Here is a 23,042-nt window from a genome sequence, read left to right as displayed (position 1 = left end):
AAATGCCGTTTGGGTCCCTGGCGAGCACTGACTCCAGAGGCCCTTCTCTCTTGCAGGGCAAGCACAAGCTGTGTGTGGACACGGGACTGGAAGGCGACTGGTGTGGCCTCATCCCCATCGGGAACTCCTGCGAGAGCGTGACCACGACTGGCCTCAAGTGGAACCTCAGTAAGTCAGACGCCTCCGGGAGGGTGGGTTTGATGTTATCCTAACCGCGCATTTACACCAGTCTCACCGGTGCTGAAGGGCCTTACGTGTTTCAAGGTGGAACACGGCGTTGAATCCCTGCCAGGCCATTTTTTTCTAGAAATGAAGTTTAAAAAAAAAAAAAAAAAAAGAGAAATATATTTAAACGTGAGATATCGCAGGCAGAAACGTGTTTTCCATTTGGGAGTCATTGTGCTGTTTAAATAGAACATTTGTTGAGGTCATGATACATTACCATCTTGATACATTGCCCTCCAGGGAGGGGAAGCTGCGAGCGCCTAAACTCCTGGTTATAAGCCATAAAGTTACAACGGACAAATAATAATGTGATACAGATTATTAAAGCTACCTCACTTCCCCTGAACTGCTTCGCGTATATTGTCTGTTTGTCAACTCTGAATGAATAGATCTTTTTCTTATTTTAAAGTGGGAAAAGGTGCATTTGATCTAAAACAGGGACATTTATCTGTAGAGAAAGGAAGTTTCTTGACCAAAAAAAATTGAAACAGTCTTCATCCTTCTGCCTCCTCATCCCACACTGAGTCATTCATGATGTATTTAGTCAGGAAAATAATGGGATATTTTAGGTAAAGATTCATTAAAACTTAAGGGAAGCAAAGCAATAATTGAGAGGCTCTGGTCTTGCAGTCTGATTTACATGTCCAGACTTTAGAGCCATCCCATGTAGAAAAGGGCAGTGCAGTGTCCTCGTTAGCTAATAATTAATCTGGGGATGACCCACGTAGCCAGCAGCACATGTGCTAATGTAGGGAGTGTCTTGTTCCACTGAGGGTTTGAGCATGTGCAGTTAAGGAGGTGGTAGGCATTAGTAGCTCACTAATGCTAAAAGGTATAAATATGGCATTAATTTCAAGACGTGAGAGACTTGCCAGGTGAAGAGCTGCCTGGCTAGTGATGTTTGCATCCTTTTAAACTGGATTGTAAGAGCTGAATGTGTTGTATAAGGGACGTTCTCTTAATTTGAAAGAGTCAAATATTTTAATTTGTCCTGATAAGTACACTTGACAAGTAAGGTACTGAATCTTCATCTGCTCATCTCCTGTTGTGCAATGAATTCTGTGGCCTGTTGCACTGAGGGACTACTCATTTCTCCATAAATGTTCTGCCCTCCGGAGTGAGGTGAAAGAAGCTCAAACCAGCCTCACGTTAATGAAGGGAGCATCTCTGAAGCCTGTGTCACTTTGCAAAAGGCTACTGTGTGGATCAAAACATGGTAGATGCTGTAAGGTTGCAGTCCTTTCTTGTGGTTTTGATTATTAGTTTAAAAAAGAAGTTATTTTTCAGATACATCAGAATTTTTTTTTAGTTTAATGACATAAATTTAATCAGATTTACAAGGTGCTTATTAGAAAGATGGTAATTTTAAAGGTGGTCTGTCTGTTCCCACAAATGACATGGCTTTGTTACTACTAAATTATGATTGCCTGATCTGCTGAAGCTAAGGAGAAAGGGGTTACTAGTCTAGTTGTGCCGGCTGGAGGAGAATGCAGTGGGAAGTGCAACAGTAACAAGTAGTAAGTTTGTATCTAGGATTGGGTTGAGATATCAGTTTCTTTCATGGTTATCATTCTAGTTGCGCTGTTATAAACTTCTTCAGGTTACTTAGAGGCATAGCTAGATACGGACCTACAGGGATTTTCATTACACTTACTTCAGTCTTTTTTTTTCTTTTCCTGGGAGACAAAAAAGTATTTAAGTGACTGTTTCCTACTTGTTTCATGTTAACATGACACCACCATCTCTGCTTCTCCCAGTCCTTGTTGCTGTCTGTTTCCAAGAGGAAACCTCAGACCTTTACAGTTTTTTACTTAGTGATGTGTACACTGCACCCCATTACAAGCTACGCTTTCAGTCTCGGTATTCATGTTTCTCACAGGTCATAGTTTCTTCATTTATTTCTCTGCATTATCATCACAGATATATAAAAACAAAAATGATCTGGTCTTCCTTGAGGACGTTTAATCTGTCTGAGACACCGAGGTCATTACAACCTGAAACTGCTCTTGTGCCCAAGTGACTAAAGCTAACCTTTACTCATCCAAATACAGATTTTGAATCAGGTTATTGTTCAGATACTGGTACAACAAATTAAAGTGTAGTTGTATCCCCCAAAAGGGAAACCAGTATCTCAAATACAGCACGTGGTTAGTTGTGACTTGGTTGGATTTTTTCCGTAATAAATAAGCCTTACATTCAGATAACCTAAGTTTGATATTAGTGTTCATTGTGCTGCCTGTAGTTTTGCAGTTACTTTTAAAAATGTTAGTCCTCCTGTAAATTGTGATGGAGAAGCAAAGGCTCACCTGGGAAGAAAAGGGAATGAGAAGATACTGAAGTGTGACATGGATGTCAACATTGCTGCTGATGGCTGGCAGTGGCAGAGCTTTCCCTGTTCATTTGTTAATGACACTCTGAGCACACACCTTCATAAACCTCAATGCGTAAAATGGTTTGGTTACAAATTCATTTTCATGTGTAAATCATGAAAGAAATGGCATTTTTAAGCCAACATGACATGAAAGGCCTTTTTCTCCAGTTTGCTATGGAATTAATTGAATACGACCTAACAAGTTTGTTTTCAAAAAGTAATTTTTGAGTCCTCAAAATATTTGTTTTAAGTGTCCGACTCTAAACTAATTCCAGAATTTTAGTTCTCTCTGAACAGTCAAAAATGATGTGTTAGGTGAGAGGGGAGCCCTCATTTTTGCAAACAATAATTTCCAGCAACTCAAAATTCAAATAACACTGCATTCCAAGAAAGAGCTGGCTTTGCATTAAGGTTTTTAATGTTATCTATATGATGTCTGTCTGAGCATATCTAGATTACCCTGCTGCTTAAAATTTGTAAAACTTTCAAGGGGTAGTCAAATGTTATCTGTGTATAATCTACAGGCCCTGTCAAGAGACTTCATAGCCTCTGAATAGAAAAAGGCAAGGATAAATACCTAAGACAGAAGTTGAATTGGGGTTGGGAGTAGGCTACCAAAGGTCTCATTTCAATGGCTGAATTAGATAAACCTGAAATCTGTAAACCATTCTGCCAGCAGAGAGACAATGATGCCTCGATTATATTTATAATATTGCAGAATTCAGTATTTTTTGTGTGTCTGTGTGAAGATGCAACACGTATGCATGCTTTTATGCGTGCTTATCTTTAGTTATTAGCTAGCACTTGGCACAAACAGAACTTTCATTTATTTTAGTTCTCATCTTGTGGGTGAAAGAACTTGGAGAAGAAAGTGGAAAATTGATTAGAGAAAATATTTTTTATCCATACTTGCTATTGTGCAGCACACATTCAGAACACATTATAAACATATTCTTTCCACTCCCAAAGGGATACAGATCTTTTCTCTATTAAAATCTGATTTACAGCACAGGAATCAGATAATGCTTTATCTGATTTGACTCACCTGGCTGCTTGCTGATAACAGCTCCCATGTCTAATAAATAAATAACAAAAAATCCAATAACGCCAGAATTACCCAGCATTCTTCATTAGGTCCTCAGTGATGCTTTCATGGAAGGTGAATAAGAATGAAAGTAGAAATCAGCTGCACTGTTCATCGTAGAAGAGGTTGGAGGGTAATGGTAGGCTTTTCTAGGAAATGGTTCCGTTTCTAGGAAATTACTGTAGAAAATAATCTTGCCAACCAATTTACTTTTCATCCCTATGGCCTTTGATACGCTATATGTCATGCCTGTACTGAAAATGTCAGCATGTATATAAACTGTGTACGTATGTGATTGTGCTTTCCAGATAATTTTCATGCAAATTTGCTTCTTTAGGCAGGAAGTTAAATTGCTGTAAAATGCTACCATTCAAAAGAGCGCCACTGTCATTTCACTTCAAAAGGCAATAGCAATAACAACGAGAGCAAGACCTTTCTCTTAACTGTAGCAACAACGCATCCACTGACTACTAACTTCACAGGTAGATAAACAGGATCCAAAATCTTTTTGATGCTGTTTACATTGTTAGTAAAATTGAAATGTTTACACTGTACTTTTCACTGTTTTACTTCATTGGGGGTGTGTTGACATTGCATTGTGAATGGAACAAAAAGATCACGAAAGCAGTGGGGTTTTATGTCTTAGGAGAAATGCAGAGTCGAAAAGACAAAAGAAAATGAGTAACTTCTTTAAAAAAAGTCAGAGGGTGAGGGACTGTTCTGGAAAAGGCTGTAAATTAAGATGGACAGGTATCTGTGTGCTAGCGAAGCTGTTTGTATGAGCACTCTGTTACCTGTTTCATAACTGAAATAGTTTATATGTCACATTTTGCTGCCCCGGTGCATTCTGACTGAGGCAAACTAAGCAGCGCTCCCAGGAGTAGCTCTGTTTTCAGTGGCAGAGTAAAAAGCTTCACAGCTGGATTCCACTCTCCTCTGCTTTCCTCTCCTTCCCTCTCTTCTCGTGTTCGCTGGTAGAAGACTCCCAGTTCATCAACTGGGATCTATCTTCAGAGCTTCAGTGATGTATTTTTTCCCTTATTACAGCTCTAAGACCCTGGGTAGGGCGGGGTGACAGAAATGATGCTGCTGCTCCCGAAGCTTCAGGCGTTTTTGATTTTTTGTGAGCTATTTGCCTGCAGGAGTGCTGCTGTCTGCCTTCCGGGGTCACATCATTTATTACAAGGTGAGGGCTGCTGAAATACTTTTCCAGTAAAGCAGATGTTCTGATGGTGGCAGCCTGGCATCCCACTGGTTTACTGCAAGTCAGCAAAAGCAACAATGAGGGCATTGCTTAGCATTGCATGAAATGATTTTGAACCAAAAAGACCATTTGGCATACATTAAAGGACTGATGAACACAGAGCTCAGTTGTGCTGGGCCCCTAAAGCTGTATTTGCATTTTTTCCTGAACAGCAGCTTGAAAACTCAGTCAAACTTTGTGAAGGGGCTTGAAATGGGGATTTAAGGTCACACGTTCAGTCCATTTCCACATACTTCAATGAACGTTTGGAACTAGTGGGAGAGAGATTTGGTTCCAGCTCTTCTTTAGCAGGGTAGCAGGGTCCTGGCATTCAGTTTGGAAAGGCTGCTTTAAGGTGATAAACACAGATCACACTGTTGGGGCAACATTACTGCTGTAGGACTCCACTTATTGAAAGGTTCATGTGAGTACCTTAGTTCTGAACTAGCTCAAACCACTTCCAGCGCTAAGTTTAGCCCAGCTGGATGGCCGTCTTTAATGGGACATAGGGAGTGTATATATGATCCTTCCATAGAGCAGTAATAGGCAGTAATTGCCAGGAAGGGGTAGAATAAAAAAACCTCAGAAAGACTTCTCCAGCACAGCTGTGCACAGAGCGGATGGCTCTCCATAACCTAAGTAATACCATCCTGAAGTAAACTGGAGACATTTATGTCTAGCTACATTGCCGTGGCACATCATTGCAACTATGGAAACTAATTTCATTATTAATACAGAGGTGAGAGCAAAATGCTGTTCTTTCCCTCGCATCCCCTCTGTTACTTCAGTCCCTCCTTCTGCTAATGGAAATGTGGTGGAAACAGGTGCTCTGCTTCAGCCCACCTTTGGTGCAGATAATCCTCATCTCTCTGGTGGCAGTAGATTGGTGAGAATACTAAAGTCACATGAAAATCAAAAGCAACCTGCTGCTACTGAAGGATATGAGTTGTAAAGACGAAGCACCTTTCTGGGCAAGAGAGATCTGCAGAGAGCCAAAGAGCTACAACTTAGATTGGTGAGGGTCCAAAGTAATTCTGTGGATTTCAGCAGTTGCTCTGAATTTTCATCGGTGGCTGCGGGGGCAGAATTTGTCGAAGAAAGAGACCTTTGAGTTTATACTAAAGACATTTAACCCTAAAGGCATTCTCATCAGTCAACCTGCCCATATGGATACTGGGAAATCATCTCATTTAGACAATGGCAGAGGCAAAGCTGAAACATAATGGTGTACTTGAATGAAAGTCAGTGAAAAATTGGCCAGAGTACAAATGCTCGTTTGTCATATCCCTTGCAAGATACTTTAATTGTTTTCATATTTAAATGCCCAGAATCAGCCATAATAAATGTAAATGTCACACTGCCGAGAGATTTCCAAAAACAAGGAAGCTCTCTGAGGCATGTGGTGAGTTATTGCCAGTTCCCAACATCTCTGCAGAACTACACAAGGGCAAGGACCGGTAGGAGGACAAATCAATCACGTCTGGCTAGAGTCTCCCAGAGTTAAAAAATGAGATGCTTTTTTCTGTGGTGACTCAGTTAATGAACAAGTGTGCTATTTAGATTTTTGGGGGGTTGTTCAAGTAGGTAGGTGTTACCATTAAGAATTGACTCCTCCTTTCCAATTTGCTTACAGACCTTTTAGTTCTGTTTATTTTTTAGGACATACTGGTGTATGTGATTGATCTCTTCTCCCCAAAAACATGGCACTGAGGGAAATTATTTCCTCTGCAGTGATCTATTCCTGTACCTTAATGGCAAACAGTTCTGGCTATTCCCTCTACAGTGTCTCAATTCCTCATTCACTGCTCCCTTTGTAAACATTTTTCACGTTGTATCTGAGGGGGCCCTGCTCTCTCCCAGTTTTTGCCTTTGGATGTTTGTGGAAAAGAAGGGGTGGATTTTACCTTGCTGTTATATGAAGTTCTGGAGCAGGCAAAAGTCTGGTGGATGTCATCACTGACTTTTGTTGTATGCTTCTAAAAAGTTATGGTTTTGCTGTAAGTTGTTTATGGCATCCTGATGTGTAATTAATAAGCCGTTAACAACTGACTGTAGTGAGTGTGCTCTGGAACTATTAATTTATACGTACATACCAATTACAAACCACTAAGAAAATCTGTTGTTTTCAGGTGGGTTGGAAAATACAAATTTCTGATAGATGAATACATGTCTTGCCGTAGAAGCAGCTGTGGCTTCTTTTGGGTAGTAAATACACACGGGGGACTCAGGGCAACAGCAGGAAGAGGAAGAAAAAAGAGAGAGCATGGCAAAACTGGGATGTGAGGAGATTGCATTTGGGATTAGAAACATGTTTTGGAGAGAAGAAAAGGCAGATAACATCAAAATGTGGGAAGATACGAATACAGAGATTGAGAACAGAGGTGCTTTAAGTAGACAGTTGACATCTTCCCTTTTGAAGCACTGAATTGAGACCAAAATTTCTCAGTCTTGTTATTTCTCTGCTGTTACAAGTCTCCCTCATTTTCCACTGCTGTCCAGGCATAATAACCTACTTCTCCTGCTAGTAAACTGGTCAGCTCAAGTGATAACAGGCACGTCCACAGGATCTGCCTGGGTATTGATCCAACAGCAAAAGGTGGCGTTAGACATTTGATTTGAAAACAAGAAGGAAAACTCTTTACTCGCACTCTTATGGCTACCAATTCAAGACTCTGAAATTAGGGAAAACCAGAAACAGAGAAATAAAATTAAGTAGTGTTTTTGGATGTAATCATGCTTATAGATTCAGGACACCGGCATCATTCAGTGTCCCAGGTGTATTCTCTGGGAATGAATCTGGTGCAGATGAAGATGAAGAAGAAGATGCACCTAGTTGAAGGTGCAGATGTGTACAACCTCAGCCTCTCCCACTGCAGAAACTGAGATACCTGGGAGGAATAAGGTGAAGTACTACTGAAACGTGGGATTTTCTTGTGGTTCAGGCAGTTGATTGTCTGGAGTTTTTACTCTATGCAAGTACTTCAGCTACTTGCAAGTTAGCTGTTCATTTCTCTTAGAACTCAAGCTGAGCTCTCAGCACCCTGACATTCCTGAGAGCTCTGCCTTGGTCCTGTAAAGCACAGGATACTCCGAAATGAAAGCTGTGGTATCATCTTTAAGATACCCACTTTTGACGTTAATGTGTCTGTGCCTTTGCTCTGGAACAGTTTAACAGGTGCAATGGCATTATCAATTCTGTTGTAATGAGCAACATACAGAAGCCCGTGAGGAATTTAATATGCATGCATTCAATGCAGTTTAAATCTATGCAGTAAATAAGGCATAAAGCCCTATGATGGATCAGGGCTAAAAGTGTCAGTTAAGAGAATACTGTTTACTGAAAGAGTCTGGCCTGCTTGGTTAATGTGACTGTATAATTAAAGGATGAAAGCTAAAGAACCTGAATTAAAATTTCACAGGTAAACTTTAATTCTCGCATCCCATAGCTCTCAAGTCCATGACTTTGCAGCCTTAACATTTCTTAAGAGTCATCCTCCACGTGTATTACATCCAAGCGAATGTGGGTCCATGTACTATTAACAGGTAACTGTATATAGCATGTCACATGGTATCAATACAAGTCTAGGTCAGTATGTGGTAGCTGAGTTTCCCGTGTTATCTACATTTTGAGGCTTTTCCTTGTATTTAATAAGAAAATATTGATAAAACCAATGCAACCTTTCAAACAAGTCCAAATATTTTTAGTATATTTTAAGTGGGTGGTGGTACACGTCATAAAAGAAATAGTAAATCCAAATAAATGGGGGTGGAATGGATGTCAAGAGATCTCACAGTCTGTATAGCTTTCTTTCCTATGGCATCACTCCTGAAAAACCTGAAAAAAGGTTCCTTTTTTATAAGCTTTCAGTGTTGAGGGTTCCTTCATAACAGCTTCTTCAGAAAGTCTGCTCCAGTTAGAATTTTTTTTTCCTTTCTGTATTCTGCGGATACAGTATGTGATAAATATATTCTCACGCTGTTAAGCATTAGAACACAGCATTTATAATCTAATTGCCAATAAGAAATCTTAGAATTGTACGTTTAGGTTTCCCAAGCATAGGGCATAACTCTATAATTTACACAGGCACCAGCAATACCACTGTATCACCGCTGATTGGCATGCCACTTAATGATGCTGTTTATAAGACAATTTTCTAATTAGCTGCGTGAACACTCATCAGGAGCTTGCTTCTTGATTTAAAGCAGAGGAGTTGGAGAGAAAGATAGGGTTTGTTTTACTTATAAAAACAAACTGGGGAAAAAAGCAAGTTATAAAAAGAAATATCAGGGGTTTTTTCCATTTTATAAAGTACTGACACAGTAAAAAAAAAGGCAAAATACAATTATAGAGAGCTTTGATATCATGAATCTGGATTATGCATTTAAAAGCTTAATGTAGAATTAAAAGCTGTGGCGTGAATGAATTGGTATTCTTCATGGTATTTCCTTCACGTATTTTGAAATTGGATGATGATAGCTTAAACGTTAACATTCTGGTTTTTAACAGGTGTTACATTTCCAATCATCATTTAATAATAATTATGTGATTTGATATTGTAGATAGTCTGTTGGGTCTAGTCCGTTGAAGCTGAAGCACTGTCAGTTTTCCATTTGTTTCACGTCAAATTTTAGTTTTCATCCCAATAAATTTAGGAACCCTCTATCCCATTCAAAGAGTAATTAATTATTCTTGCCTTCTTCCTATCTATTTCATTCTTTTGTTCTGTAATAGACACAATAGCTTTAATTTTAAAAATGTTACCTAAAACTCATGTAAGCTGGGTCAAGTGTGTCCAGCATGGAAACAATGCATTATATGATTTAAGAGGTTTTAACAAGATGAGCTTCAGTTGACCTGCACAATTTATGAATAGCTTTGGTACACAAAAATAAAGTACCTCTTCCAAATTTATCCCCAAGTAATCATTGTAAAACCCTTGTAAATGCATCTTGCCATTCTGTGGTCTGTATATCCAATGTATGTTGAAGAACTCATGTTTTATGAAAACATTAGAGCTTAATACCGAGCTTGCGGAATTAATGGGAGAATTGCACATTGACTTTAATATTATTATGTTAATCTGGAGGCACCTCTGTCCCTTCCTTCACTGAACTAGGGTTACTTAAGCCCCAGATTCATCAGAAGATTTAGGCATCCATGTATTTTCATACATGTGACTAGTTCTGTGGAATATAAAGGGATTATTCAGTGGGTAAAGTTAAACACGTGCAGAAGTACTTACTACAAGTCAAACTCTGCAGCAGGAGATATAACCTTCAAAAATGCCTGAAATGGCTTTTCTGTATGTAAAATAAGGTGGTAGCGACTTTAATCTCAGTCTCCGGGGTTAGCTGTCAGTGCTGGTTCCTATTCAAATATCTCTTCTGACTCACCAATGCCATAAAGCTCCCTTTTCTAGCTCTGCACATTTTTTATGTATTGCTGGTTGGCTGTAGTAATTTACATGAATTCCTCCTGATTTTACTGTTGAATATCTGGGCAAAGTATGAAGACATGGTAAGACAAATGACCTTCAAATATTTCTCGCATCTGGCTTCTTTACCTGTAGTTCAACAGATGTGGTTTCCTACCAATACAGCTGTCAGGTCCATGCATCAAGTAAATTTTTCATATGAGGATTCTGGAAAAAAGGGTTCTGGATACCTAGCAGAATTTTTAAACATTCATAAAGTTTTCATTAAAATAGCCAAAAGCATTACAATATGGTACATGTCTGCATAGTTGTAAGAGAACAAAACACTCTGGATAGAGTGAATCAACCACAGTGGATTTGAATTTTTTTTTTTACAGTGCTAAAAATTTGCCACACTTTTGTGTCTTTGTCTGCCATATGTAAAGCAAGATTTTCAATCCACATTAAAACCATGTATGCAGCCAATGCAAGACACTCACTAGGGAACAGGGAAAATTTTTAGAACCGTGTTATGGGCTGGAATGTATGGAATTTATGTTGTAACATCAACATAAATTTTAGTTGTACTAGAATAAGTAAGTATTGTTCCTATTTTATTTTAAAATATGAAGGGTTGCTGTGTTTATCTTTTAACATTCCAAAAGCCTGCAAACTGGTTTTTGGCAAATGCAAATCAGCAAATGCTGGCAATACTCTGAAAGACAGCTTTCTGTTGTGAGCTTATGTAGAGATTTATATTGCTCATTTGCAACGTACAGTAGGAAGGTTGGTTGGTTCTTCAGAGCTTGTGTGTGCCACTTTCTCTTTGCTGCTGCCTTTTGTTATGCTGTATGTTTATGTTAGTATAGTTCTGGAACAGACATGGACCATTTAAGACTTGTCTTGGATTTTTGGGAGCTCTCCTGCTGGTAATTAATTTTACATCCCAAATATCTCAAGCAAACATTGTTGTCAGTGAATCTTTAGATTAGCTTGTATTCCTTTTAATGCCTCCACAATTACTTTAGTGTCCCAGCTGAAATCACCTCAGAAGAATTTTACTCACTGTTGTGAAATTCACTTTTTTCCAGTTTATGCCATTCTCTAACTTCCTGGGGTAATGATTCCCTAGATGTTTGTCAGTCTTGGTTTTGCACCTGTGTTTCCTGAATTTCTCTGCCATTTTTGTGGTCTACCTCCTCTGATGCCATTTTTAACAAATCCTTCAAAAGTTAGTAATAATGAAGGCAGTCTTAAAAAAAAAAAAAAAAAAAAAAAAAAAAAAAAAAAACCCAAAAAACTTAATCATCATCATGGCACAGCACCACTTGCTGACTCAGTGGGTAGCACACCAGGCTGGGGATCCAGCAGTACGGCTGGAACACATCATTAGCTCTCATTAGTATACTGTCTCTCTTCTCCTACTGTTTGTCTTGTTAACTCTTTGGGGCAGGGACTGTCTACTACGCTGGGTCTGTACAGTGCACCCTCTCCTGCCTGGTAGTCACATGCTACAGGGATAAACATAATTAATTGCAATTGGGAGATGACTTCTGGAGTTACAGTTGAAAGTTAATACCATGGAATGATTCCTGATTTTAAGTAAATGCATATTCTGTATGTGTGAGAGGCTGCATCTGGATTATTATCTTCAGAAATTGTACTGCGGAAAGAGAAGAAAATCATTGTTTAACATACAGTGCCATCTACAGAATAGGTTGTGCAGCCTGCACTTCATACATTATATGGGCGTTTTGGGTTGTCTTTTTCTTGTTGGTTTGTTTCTTTTTTGTCACAGCACAGTTGACATTCATGGCTAGAGAGGTATTAGAAGTTTTTAGCGGATGCCTGCAGAAGTGGAAGATGAGGATGAGAGTTCAAGAGCCCTAGGGCCTGGCTGAGCTCTTGCTGAAGTGCTGGGGTGCAGCTCCTGCTCTCTCAGCTGCTGCTGTTTGGGAAGTTAATTCTGTCACCCAGGATACCCAAACGGGAGGTAGTTTGTGTGCTCACCCACTTCAGCTGTAATCTGCAATGTCTGTGGGCCAGGCTTCATCAACAACACCCGTTATCAACTTTCTCTTAGAAGCCCCAAATTGTTGGGGTTTGTTTGTTTGTTTTTAACACAACTATTTCTAGAAATGCTGCAACTGCAGCTAACCTTCCTAGCAAATGCATGACCTACTACAGCAGCCTGACAGGCGCACAGAGGGGGAAAAAGGAGGGAAGGGACCAGAGAGGACAAAGTCCATCTGGGATCACGTTGTGAACATTAGGTATAGTAAAGCACCCTGTCAGCTGTCCTCTCTGTTAAGAGGCAGTTTAAATGTGGGGGAGAAGGAGAGGGTGTCCTCCTGTATTGTTACCTAAGTGCACGCTGTGGAGAAAACTGTTAAGTAGCAGTTGTGTGTTTGCATGGTTCACTGGCTGGAATGACAGTATTGGCATTGCAGGGAGAGTTGGATTTAATCCCACAAATCTTTAGAGTGCTCTTCAGACAAATGTTAATTTTGGTGCAGAAAGCTGGATATTATTTTTTAAAAAGACAGAAAAGGTGAAAGAACACACAAATATCACTCCTTGCACTCTCAGGAATCCATTATTTATGTAATGTAGCAAATTAAGTTACTGTAGTCACTGCAGAACAAACTGTTGTCTGTCGTCATTTGTCTAGCTTCTGAGCGTTGGAAGTTATCTGAGCTTTAAGCTGTTGCTAGCTCAGGACCCACTGCTTGGCATCTTCAAATTAGTGGGGTTGAAAAAGAGAAATGGGAAGGGAGGGCTGAGAATGAATTCTGACATCCAAGGCAGATAGGAAATAATTTTCTGGCAGGTGATCTTGCAGAGGAGGAGGAGGAGGGAAAACAGAGGGGGGTCTTTGGTTTTTTTTTTTTATAGTTACATGTGAAATTCAATGTATTTAAAGTAGCAGCAGAGATAGACTAGGAGGCTGAGTGTCTGAGACAGCTGAAGTTGCATGTTAAATAGAGTTTATGAGACTACTCTGCCATTTCTCACCTGCACTGTCACAGTCAGTACCTGTGAGTGTGTAGGTGAGTGGGGGTGTATGTAAATAATAATTCCTCTTTATTTAATATACATTAAACCTGAAAAGGGACAGAAATATGAGTTAGCAGAGTGCTACAAAATGTGAAGATAATTATGTAGTAGTTATCCTCAACATTTCCATCTTTAAAGTGGTTTTGAACTGCTTAAGTACAGCAGTTACTGCAGACTGTGATTAGATAAATGGATGCAAATGGTAATTGTAACTGATGAATGATTGATGATGGCTTTATATGTTTATCATTATATACCGTTGTAAACACTTTCTTCCTCAGCAAGGATGGAGCCTGTAGGCAAAATGATGATGTATTGAATATGAATTCAAACTGTAATATTTTGAAGAGTATACAGGGCCAATATTGTAGGCTGGGATAACCACAGAGCTGTTACCTGAGTAACTGGTGAACTTTGCCATTGATATCAACGGGCTGAGCACCAAACTTCTTCCAGCTGACGTTCAGGGCCTGAATACAAGTGCAGCTGGGAAGGTGGGTTAATAGGAGCGAGCTTGAAAGTGCAGATGGGGAAGCTGAGTGCTGCTGAATGATGACTTTGGGTGAGGAAGGCCCACCGATCCACTGCTCAAAAGAAGATGCTATTTGTCTTCATTCTTCTATTGCGTCTCACAGCTCCTGCCTTTCTTCTCAACTTTCCAATGTCTTGTCTCCTCAAGTCAAAGTCAACCTTTGTGAATTTCTTCTACCCTGTAGATCACTAAGGTCTATAAGGTATTTACAATGCAGTATTTGACAGCCACAGGAGCGAATGTCACACACACCCATTGTAAGAGCCATTTGGGACAGAACAAGTATGTTTGGATGATTGGAAGTTGATGGGAACAAGGAGATAAACAAGGATGTCCCTAAAAAAGCAGGGTGGGATAAGAGGTTTGTATATTCTGAATGATGCTGTCATTCTATTTGATTTGTCACCTGCCATTTGCTTATTATTAATCACAGTAACAACATTTGGTAGTTAGATTAATTTAAAGGGATTTTTATTGCAGCAGCTTGAGTTTAGTATCATCTTTTTGTGTATCATACAATGCAAAAAGTAACCTGTGGTAATTAAATTATAGGCTAAGTCTTCATTCTACATAAATTGTTCTATTCACTGAGGAACAAATAAGCAGGATATTACCAAAGAAAAGCCCCAGATCATTAGCAGCCTCTGCTCCCTGCTCTGTTCACTTCACCTGCAGTGCTGAAATCTGTCTGTTATTTTTCCTATGGCATTGTAGAACTGACAATGAACTTGCAGGCTTTTCTGTCATGTGCCTGCCCTTGGGCTTGTATAAAAGAAGTGAACTAGGTTCTGTTTTGTTGACCTTTTAGATGCAAGGGAAATGGTAGTCCTGTCTGCTTACACATCAAATGCTGCTAGGCTATTGTCTGCATTAACCTTTGTGGAGCACCCTGATGCGATTGTTACCCTCGCACCCGCAACACAGATGCCAGAGAGAATTGAGAAGGGATAAATTGGAGGTGCCATGCAAAACAGCTCAGCTAAAGACATTTTTCTCCTGCACTGAAGAAAAGGTATTCTGTATGTGTTTAACTACTTAGCTGGTCTGCGAGTCCTGTAATTTGCTTAGCCAAACAGAATTTCAAAACAGATGGTTTCTAAATTTAGGGAAAATAACCATTTCAGTATTTTTTCCCTGTGCAGTCTGCAGTTACTTTTTAGTACTGAAATTATTTGAAAATTAAACCGGAAAATAAAATTGGGATCTCTACCAGCTGAATACTAATTTCAGGAACATACAGTTTTTAGTATGTGTTAGGTTTTCATCTGCACATTTAGCCTAAGATTTGTTTATGCTCTGATTTAGTGTTTCTTGCTGCTTACTTGCATAAACACTACCAAATCAGTCAGTCGGAGTCACCACTGTATTTAGCTCCCAGCTGCATTTGCTAATAAAAGGAAGAATGACAATTCCCTCCTTCTCAGAGGAGGAAGTGGAGAAACATAAAGAAATAATTCATTGCACTTATATGGCACCTGCCATCAGCAATCTGTATAGGCGCTTTACCAAAAGTAAGTGCATTACCTTATCTGGAAAACATTTTTGTTGTGAGAAACTGCTTCATTCCCAATCTCTTCATTGAGGAAACTGAGTCACAGTGCATTTGTCTGGTCTGAGATTGTAAGTGAAGCTAATGAAAAGGTAGGAATCCTAGTATCCTGGGATTTGGGTTTGTTTTTTATCCTGATAGAGGTAAATTAAGACAAAGGAATTCATTGTTTGATATTTAGTATTTTTTTAAGATGTATTTAATATTATCATACATAGTTGAATCTAATCTAATTGATTAGATGAATCTAATAAAATTCCAAAGTGAATCTAATGAAATTATATTTAGAAATACTGCCTTTCTCTTAGAACATATGGTCAACTGTTGGTCATTTTGTATGTGCCCATCCCTGACTGTAAAGAGGTTGTGTAGGTGTGAAAATGGAGTTAAATTCGGTTTCCTAAAAACTCAAGCGTAATATTTGGTCTCCACTTTAACAACCCTTTAACCATTAGTTGTCAGTGTGAAAGCACCTGTGTATACTCAGGTAACCTTTGAGATAACTCATTGCCCAAGTACTGAAATTATCTTGGGTTGGGGATTACTAGAGGGAATTTTAGGGATATGACTCATTTGATTCAAGTCTTTGCTCCCTCAAGCAAGTGTGCCGTGCAATTCCTGGCCAGGCTCCATCGTGCGAGGCAGAGCTGGGCTGTGGAACTCATTGCCACAGGATACTGTGTGGACCACAGACATACATGGGTTCAGGAAAAAAACCTGACAAATTAAGGAAGAATGATTCAGTAAACACAGTGATACAGTCTTCACCTCAAGAAATCCCTAAGCTAGAGGTTCTTTGAGGAAGGGTATGCTGAGCGAAATACCGCTTCGTATTGCCCTGTCTTTAAAGTTAATTCCTAAATACCCATTATGGACCATTGCCTGAGGCTCCTGTGTCAGTGTCCTACTAAGATAAATCCTTGGAATGACAACAGTGGCTGCTTTTGTGCTCTTTTGATCCTTAGAGTCTGTAGCTCTTTTTCTCCCAGAGAGAGGAGTTATATTCTTCGTGTTGGGCTTCTCTTCCAAGCTGTTTTGTCCTCTGCCCACATTAGGGACTCATCATTTCAGTTTAAATTGTCCTTCCTTGGACAGAGGACTAGAACTATACACCCTTCTTCAGAAAGCATTCCCTCATACAATGTACCGCCTGTACTGTGGTGATGTGTTTATCTCTGTTGAAAACATCTAACCTGCCACATCTTTTTTTAACATCTCTAGGCTCTTTCTGCTAGTGCAGTATTGGGCTGTTGTAAAATACAGCCTCCAATTGCTTGCTAAATTGTCAAACTCGGATGGCAATTGAGAGTCTGCCTCAGCATTTTAATGGGCTTTGGCTGCAAAGGTTTCAGAGGAGGACTTTTGCTCCTTTACTTGAAAACCTGCTTTCTAGTTGAGGTTTCTGAAGATGGCATTGTAGATCTGCAGGCATCAGTGGAAGTGGGTTTACGGGCCCAAAGCGTGGAGTTTCAAGCAGAGAACAAGTTGGCTTCCCCTCTTACTCTCTCCTGAGTTTTCAAATTTTTAACAGAGAGAGAAAACTGTTTGGGTTTGTTTGCTTGTTTGTTTTTAACAGAAAACTGGTATGATTGTAGCTTCCCTTCCAGAGACTGTGAAGTAAATACACATGGTGTAATAGGGTATGCAGCTACGAGAGTACCTAAAATCTTGAGTTGTAAGAGTAGAGGTATACGTAACTGAAAGCAATAGCCATATTTATGCTTTAGGAAGTTGGTCTTTCATTAAATACTCTTGTTAAGCCATGGTTGCTGACTACAAGTGCATTCATAGCAGCTCACCTGACAGGTAGAAACTCTGTAGTACTTACCTTAAGCCCTCTTTGAGAAATAATTAAATTGACTTCGAGTTCTCTTCAAATTCATCCCATTTGTATCTCCTCTGATGTATATAATCTATGCTGGCTCAGAGGGAATGCTTTTGGGCAGGATATAGCCGTGAACAAGGCTTCTGTCTAGCCCACGTTGATTTCAGAGTTGTAGTTTTTATGTAAATCAGTTTTAGGGCTGAAAGCGCAGATTAGGTGTACCATGGGTACCTTCTTGGCACGTTGCATCACTGACTTGAAAGGTAAAACTACAGTATAATAGCCACTTGATGGTGCTTTCTAAAGGCTGTAATGTCTCTTTATTTTGCTGCAGATATAGTAACAGCTGGCAGGAGCATAAGGTTTCAGAATTCTTACCGCAACTGTTATAACTGTGGCTTTTATGCTACTACATAACATTTATACACAAGGTGATGGGAAAGGAAGTGGGTGAAACGTATTTTCACGTTGTAGTAACAAAATCCAACATTGAAGGGTTATATTTTATTCTGGAAGAAATGCCACTTTTGGGGTTTCATCTGATGTCGTAATTTGCAGCTTGATTGGTTGTTCTTGTGATCATTGGCCTGTTGTGTACTAACGAAAATTTCAAGAACCTGTTTGTCTTGAGCTGCCTTGTCATGAGTTCACATCTAAATCTGTAAAATATTTCAACTTCAAATTTGGAAAGGTAATTGAATTATGCTATAGGAAGCAAAATGTGTTATTTTTCACATCTTTCTGAAAGATCCTGGTGTTTTAGCACCTTGCCTCCAAGGAACATCAGGTGGATGATATCCTTCACATCCGTATATCTAGCCATCACCATGCAAAAGAAAACCTCTCTTCAGTCTGATTTTTTTCAATCAGATGCTTTGACTAAAGCATTACAGAGCAAATGTAGAAAGTAATTGAAGTAATATCCAGTAATCCAGGGTTGTGAATTTTTCCCATATGTAGAAGAGAAATATTATAGATGTTAGTTTTGCACTTTCTTTTTTGTTTATTTGTTTGGGGTTTTTTTTTGTCTCTTGGGTCTGGAGCCTGTGCAGCCTGTTCTTTACAAGAGAAGACAAAAAGAGAAAGGAAAAGGGAAAAAAAAAAAGTCTCCTGTGGATTGAGGCATGTCTGCAAGCGCAGACAGAACTTACATATATATGGGATAGTGGATTCAGATTATCAGGGGCACTTCATTATATGGTAATCAGAGGAATCTACCTTCAGGGAATTAATGTTAAATTTTGTTTTAAAGTAACTCATACCTTTTTTTTTTTTTTTTTTTGCTTGCATTGCCTAACTCTGGCAGAAAGCTTGTTCCCCAAAACTAAGCCTCTGAGGGTAAATACTAAATCATCCCAGGTGACCAGTAGAGAGGTGATGGACGTCGAGCAGGTACAGTCTCTAGTCCAAAAGTGGTGCTTCGGATGTAACTTTGCCTTTTTGCAGTGTTATTTCTTGTTGCATGAGTGGCATCATCCACATCCCATATTTGCCTGTTCTTTGTGCTTCCGTAGCCTAAATTACTCTGTCTCCCCACCATTTAGGTATAATCATACATTGGAAGAGAAATAGCCCATGACTTGAAAGTTACAAACATGATGGTTCTCAGTCTTGTGTCCTGGGCCTTACAGAAAGGTAGGGAAACACTGGGTCCTTTGTGGCAAGCAATGGCAGTGCGTGCCTGGCAGGATAGCAAAAGGTCTTGGATTTCAGGAATCGAGTTGCCCCTGTTGGAAGAGTGATATGTAATGAGTGATGTGAAATAAGTGATTTTTTTTCCTATGTGATAAATTGAAAAGAAACTGATGGGGAAGGGATGATGCAGAAGCTCCTGCCCCCTAATCAGTGGTTCAGCTAACGTATGGTACTAGCAGGAAATTTCCAAGCTGCTGATTGTATTGCTTCAGAAGAAGAAAAATCATCTCATTGCTTGAAAATGCAGTGTTTTGTCTTGGAAAGAAAAATGCATTGGATTACAGTACTTGGTATTTCAGACCTTCGGCCTTGTCAGATCAAGGTTTGCTGGAGCTAGTAGAGGCTGATTCAAATACATGGTTTCTGCCATAGCCTGGAGATGACACTTTAGTCTCCACTGTCACTAGTCTGGCTGGGAATGACAATCACAGTGATAATTACATGGGAACTCCAGAGTCTCAGAGGCAAAGCAGAATCTTTTCCATACAGAATTTGCTTCTTGAACAACCAAAAGCAACAAATCAAATCCTCCTGTGTCTAACTGATGCGGGTAGCCTCATACAACCAGATGACAGTTTATGTCAAAGCAAAGCTAATTATTAGTAGAGTTGTATTGCCTTGCATGTTTTAGTTTCGGAACTCATACATATTCATTACTCTGTCTGCTCTTGGAAAAACTTAGCAATTGGTCATTACAGTTAGATAATTAGTAAATACATTCTGTTCTTCCGGAACTTGGATGAAATGCAGACTGAGGAGCCAGCAGGGAATACTCGGCAAAACTGAACTGTGCTAAATCAAAAACTGATGAGAAAGCGCTGCTTTCTGCAATGCACAGTTTCACTTTGGAGCACATTGGGCTGAGATGCTGTTGGGTTTTGTTCAGCACTGGTTGTGTGTGACTATGCTGTGTTCCTTCCGAGCGAGTGCCTGGGCAGCAGCATGTAATCCTACCTGATTGCCGTGTCCTTGGCTGCATGTAACATAATAACATACAACATGCAATGTCCACAACAGATGCAAACCGTCACGGATGCTCCTGATGTGAGGATGGTGAAAGAGCCGCAAGAGTGGATAATTTATTTGACTAATGGAACAGTCCATAGTTAAAATAGAAAAGACACAAATGCTTCTTGGAGCATCTTTTGTGTTTCCATGCATATAGTCAGTTTTCAGGGGTTAGGACAATATTTCCCTGGGGAAATATTCTAGCTATGTCAGAACTGCCTAGATTAGGGGCGGTTTGTTCTTACCTTTGAATTTCATTGGGAAGTTACCAAAATTACAAACCAGGAAGAAGAGACTTCTGGTGAGATCGGTGTGCCCCTTCCTGTAATTACTCCTAGTTCTGGTTTGTTTGTCTCACAAACCATTTGTACAGAATGTTACCAGCTTTTGGTTGGCTGTGTATTTTAAGCCCTAAATGAGTAAATGTATGTGCAAACATAGGTGCAGTGAAAGGTTGCCTATTAAAAACTGATCTCACAAAAACCTGCTCTAAAAGTAATAGACAATCAGCATCTTCTTTTATAGAGGAAAATCAATTTAAAAAGAAACAACTCTGAATATAATTAAACATCATAACTCTGGTTTATGTGTGTTTAATAGGTATAATAATACTTACCTACTGTATCTCACAGGAGCCTTTTGAAGTTTAATTAATTAGCGTTTATAAAAGCACACTGAAATCCTAAGATGAGAAGAAACTCCAAGTACATTGTATTTTTGCTGTTGTTTTATGAGCAATTTTGAGAAAAACCTGGTACTTCCAGAGAACCACAATGCATTTTAGCATTCCATCATAATTTTACATTCACATAAAGTTAGTTTCTCGTTGTTTTCCTAAGATTCTTCCTCCTCCTAGAATCAACACTTAAGGATGTTGTTTGCCTAAAACCCAAAAATATGTATTTAAAGCAACTTTTAATGTTAGGTAAATACCATTTCTTTCCTAAACCTTTTTTTTTTTTATTTTCTTCAGAATCGTCAGTCATAAATCAGAAGTGCTTAAATAACTTACAGCCAATCTCAGTGACCGTATTAACATAAACTCAAACTATGCAGTGTAGTGGTATTCAGGGCAACTTCTTAACTAGTGGGAAGACTGTTGAAAGTCTTACAATAGGTCCCAGTAGTTTGTATTTCCTCATTACAGCAAATGAGTCCATCAGCATGTTGTTTTTCGAAAGGAAGTTTTGCAGGAAAAATAAGCAAACAGCTGCAGAGCCTCAGTCTTCAGTAGGAATGGAGATTGGGGGGGCGAGAGGTGTCCCCAGAAAGGATGGCATCACAGCTGGTTCATTAGGTGTTTTAAAGCTGAACTATTAATCAGTTCTGAAATTAGACCACATCTTTAGTTAACTAGAGAACCTAAAACCTTTCTCTCTGTGTGTAGGAGAGACGGGCAGAAATGTCAGACAGGCTGGCCTAGAAGTAGGCAAGTGTATTTTCATTTGTGCTGGGTAGATGCTCGTTTTTCTTTGGGTTCACATTTGTGACAAAATATTTTTAAACCCAGGAAATCCTTTTTAAGGTATCAAAATATAGATATTTTTTCCGCTTTTTATAGCTACATGGAAAGAAGGCAGTATCTGGATTAGGTTATATTGAAGGTTATTGTTTCATAAGCTAAATCAGCCCCAATTTTTTTTTAACTGACATATCTACCTTTTAATCTGATTTTATTATGATTGCCACTACACAGATAGTTTCATATCTTAACAGAAATAACTCCTCTAACTAATGATACTGATGAGTAATTTGTGTCACAGGTCTACAGTCTGAGGCAGGAGGAAGGACTTAGCTCTGATAATTCTTAATATTTATTATGAGTTATGGAGGACCCTTCACTTCTAAGCAGCACTCTCTTCAACACTGGGTTTTCTCCATGCCTCTTGCAGAATTATGAACTGGAGGAAGACACAGGCTTCATTATGTATAAAGTGTTTAGCACTTCTGTGATTTTTATGATCTGATGTCAACATGAATATCTATTGCTGTGAATATCCACTGTCTGTTCTGGATAGTTGTTCCAATATTCTGTCTGGATTTGACCTCATAAGAAAAAGATTTTTTTTTTTATTATACTCCATTAAAGGTTTCAATTATATTTTGGATTAGAAACATCATAGTCCAGCAGACGGGGAACTGTGCTAGGAATCATTAGACTTGGGCATTTTCTCAGGTTTTGCTGGGTAACCCAGGACCACTCCAAGCATACTTCTCTGTGCTTCATTTTCCCCACTTCAAAAAAAGGAGTAATGCCACTGACATTCTTTAAGTGCTGCAAGATCTACTGATGCAAATTTCTGCACAAAAGCTAATGGTGCCGGTGTTATTCCTGACTGGGTCACTGGATGTGCTGTGTAACTGCGGCAAAAGACTGCACTCTCCGCTGCTTTGCTTCTCTTCCCATCTTCTCACTGTCTTGGTTCCTTTGACTGGTAGTTTTTTCAGGATTGGGACGGTCATGTGTTTTTTGTTTGTACAATGCCCAGTACAATGAAGTCTGAAGGCATTGACTGCTATCACACCGGTAATTAAAACTGAACTTAGTAAGTTGACGGGATGGTTATGTTAATAGCCTGTAAATCCCTCCTGCGCAGAACTGGATCGTTCTTAACTTGTTGAATTCTTGTACTTGTGGCATTTTGATCTTGCAGGTTTTCTCACTGTGTAGAATGCAAACTGTTGATTTTTAGGCAAGTTGGGATACTTTGAGAGAAAACGCAGTAGCTGTTGGTCAGTTTTTGAAGTATATTGGCTCCGTTGGTTTCACAAAGCCGGTCTTAGGTATTTGTTTCTCCATTTGTCTTGCTAAATTTAGAAGCTCCTTTGCCTTTTCAAGTGAAACTCTTAAGATCTTGTAACCAAACCACAGACAGCTAACTTGTTCTTTATTTAATCTACAGTGTTTGCGTGGGCTGTACTTCCAATTCTGTATAATTTAAATTCTGTGAGGGGAAAAAAAATGGCCATTGAATGTTTTAGGTTGCAGTTCTGGCTTTAGATGTATAGGAAAGCGTGTTTCTGTTCACTCTGTTTAGG

At 39.3% G+C, this 23,042-nt stretch overlaps 1 protein-coding gene across 1 annotated transcript in view; it reads left to right on the top strand.

The window, feature by feature from the left end:
* TPK1 (thiamin pyrophosphokinase 1) overlaps positions 1–23,042 on the top strand; it is a 261,714-nt gene that overhangs the window by 196,263 nt on the left and 42,409 nt on the right. The window contains exon 6 of the mRNA XM_009321596.1: positions 57–168. Within this exon, the coding sequence (XP_009319871.1) occupies positions 57–168 (112 nt within the window). The remainder of the gene's footprint in view (positions 1–56; positions 169–23,042) is intronic.

Source organism: Pygoscelis adeliae, unplaced genomic scaffold (assembly GCF_000699105.1).
Source record: "Pygoscelis adeliae isolate BGI_AS28 unplaced genomic scaffold, ASM69910v1 Scaffold40, whole genome shotgun sequence".
Classification (NCBI taxonomy): domain Eukaryota; kingdom Metazoa; phylum Chordata; class Aves; order Sphenisciformes; family Spheniscidae; genus Pygoscelis; species Pygoscelis adeliae.
The sequence above is the reverse complement of the archived record's forward strand: the minus strand, read 5'-3'. Positions and strand labels throughout refer to the sequence as shown.